General features: G+C 43.8%; 1 protein-coding gene across 3 annotated transcripts in view; it reads right to left on the bottom strand.

The window, feature by feature from the left end:
* The window catches only part of ank2a (ankyrin 2a, neuronal), a 42,381-nt gene that overhangs the window by 29,282 nt on the left and 10,599 nt on the right, over window positions 1-2,500 (bottom strand). For all 3 annotated transcript variants that reach the window (XM_053677535.1, XM_053677536.1, XM_053677537.1), the window contains exons 14-18: window positions 2,488-2,500; window positions 2,206-2,403; window positions 1,930-2,028; window positions 1,565-1,663; window positions 408-605 (exon numbers count right to left, since the gene is read on the bottom strand). The exon at window positions 2,488-2,500 is cut by the window's right edge and continues 86 nt beyond it. In XM_053677535.1, coding sequence (XP_053533510.1) covers window positions 408-605; window positions 1,565-1,663; window positions 1,930-2,028; window positions 2,206-2,403; window positions 2,488-2,500 — 607 coding nt within the window. The remainder of the gene's footprint in view (window positions 1-407; window positions 606-1,564; window positions 1,664-1,929; window positions 2,029-2,205; window positions 2,404-2,487) is intronic.

Genomic DNA, 2,500 nt, shown 5'->3' with positions numbered 1-2,500 from the left:
GACAGAGCCAGGAGAGGGATGTACTCTTAAAGGGAATGCTCCTTGAACTCCAACAACATTTTCTAGTCTGTCTAGAAGAATATTAATGTCTATGGAATTCATGATGAACTGGAAGGCTGCTTAAGCCAACAGCTCCCTAAAGCTAAGTGCATTGGCTAATATTTAATCATCCCCAGGTCTTCTATTACTACTCACAAATAAAACTGCAATTAGAAAGAGCAACATAAGTGAGCAGACCGATACTTTACCCAGAGCTGTCTCAGTACTGTGACCTACGACCCGGAACTAAATCCTGACTCAAGGTCCTGCTCACAATATTGTAACGTTTCTAAAACATTGTAGTAAATATTGCAAAGATGTAATAATGAGTGTGTGTGTGTGTTGTACAGGTGTAGTTATTGCCTCACTTTTGCATTAGCATTAACATTAGCTCCGTGGTCCAGCAGCAGGGCAACCATGTGGTCATGTCCCTCTTGTGCAGCGAGGTGTAGCGGGGTCATGAACTGCCGTGTTGCAGCTCCAGGCTCCGCCCCCTTCTGCAACAGAACCCTTGCCACCTGCAGCTCATTCTTCCTTGCCGCAATGTGGAGCGGAGTGTATCCGTTCTACGTTCGCACACACACACCCATGCACACACACGCACAAACACACATACGCACGTGCACACACACACACACATGCACACACCTACACGTCAATTTCATCTTAGATGTTATAACACGTTTGTAAAAAATCAAGTCTTTATTAATTTCCTTATTTTCTTCTTGGTACAGTGAGTACAGTGAGTACAGTGAGTATAATAAGCTGTGATTATAGCACCACACTATGCTGTACCACACCACACTGAACTACAGTATATTATTATACTACATTATAATGTATTACACTTTTCTGCACTACTCTATACTGTACTACGCCCATTTATGTGTCGATTGTTATTTATTTATTTAATTAATTAATTTATTTAAAGCAGTAAAGGTGTTGAAACTGAAACTGAAACATCCTCTGAAGCTGAGCAGGAGAACAAGGCGTGTAAACGTCTATATGAGTTCCAGTTTAGGTGAAAATGATCTGAGCAGAGCAGAAGGAAAGATAATGAACTCTGCATGGCTCTATAGCAGATAAACGCATGCAGTGATAGCCCCTCCCCTCAGCTAGCGACACCAAACTAGCTTTGTCCCGTGTTAGATATTTTATCTTATATTTTATTGCTCTGTAGTCCTGCAAACACTGATAACACCCGAGGCAGGTTTTATGATTAATCCAACTTTTTGTCCATTTTTCACATTTTTAACAATTAGGCCTCACATGCAAGACAAGAAATTGCATGGAAACACAGGCTCTGCCCCGGCTGATTACCAGTCCAGCTAACGCCCTCTACTACACTGTACTATTCTATACATTGCAATAAACTGTATTATTGGTTTCACTGTGAATAGCTGGGCAATGTGGTGATATTATTTTAGTATCATGATATATTTTTCTGAAAAATCGCAGTAATTTTAGGTGTCAGTGCTTCTATAACTATATAACTGTACAGTGAATATAGTGACACAACACACACCTTGGCTGTGCTGTGAGGTGATGTGCCTTTATCCAGCAGCAGAAGAGCGAGCTGCTGATTATCATAGTGAACTGCTACATGCAGAGGAGTGAGACCATCCTGAGAGAGAGACAGAGAGAGAGACAGACAGATAGAGAAAGAGATGGAGAAAATATTCACCTCCATGACCTCAGAGCAGCATAAAATTAACTGTATCTGTGTCTGATCCATGTCCGATCTATAGCTCCAGTCTGTGTCTGATCTTTAGCTTCAGTCTGTCTGATCCATGTCTAATTTATAGCTCCAACCTGTGTCTGATCCATTTCTGATCTATAGCTCCAGTCTGTGTCTGATCCCTGTCTGATCTTTAGCTCCACTGTCTGTACCTTTCCGGCTTCATCAGGCAGGGCTCTGCGCTGCAGTAGGAGTTTGGCCACCTCCAGGCTTCCATACTTCGCTGCTACATGTAGAGGAGTGAACCCTTTCTGTCGGCATAACACAAAAAGTCTTATTACACACACACCCTAACACGCAACCTAATACACACATCTGCACAAACTAACACATACACAACCTAACACAACTCATTTCTACTCTACAAACAGTGTGTTACAGTGTATACACTAATATGTGTGTGTGTGTGTGTGTGTGTGTGTGTGTACCTTGGTGGTCAGTGCGTGTGTGGCTCCAGCCTCCAGCAGCACAGAGACGATGTGTGTGTGTCCCTCTCGGGCGGCGATGTGTAGAGGTGTGTATCCGTTAGTGGTGGCAGCGTCGGGATCAGCCATGTGCTGCAACAACAACTGCACCGTGTCAGACTGACCCAACCTCGCCGAAATGTGGAGGGGGGTCTGACCCTCCTGCAGAGAGACAGACAGGGAGAGTGAGACAGGGAGAGAGAAAGAGAGAGGGTGTGTGTGTGTGTGTGTGTGTGTGTGTGTTACTCTGGCTGTTGCA

The sequence above is a fragment of the Ictalurus punctatus genome, chromosome 29 (genome assembly GCF_001660625.3).
Source record: "Ictalurus punctatus breed USDA103 chromosome 29, Coco_2.0, whole genome shotgun sequence".
Lineage (NCBI taxonomy): Eukaryota > Metazoa > Chordata > Actinopteri > Siluriformes > Ictaluridae > Ictalurus > Ictalurus punctatus.
The sequence above is the reverse complement of the archived record's forward strand: the minus strand, read 5'-3'. Positions and strand labels throughout refer to the sequence as shown.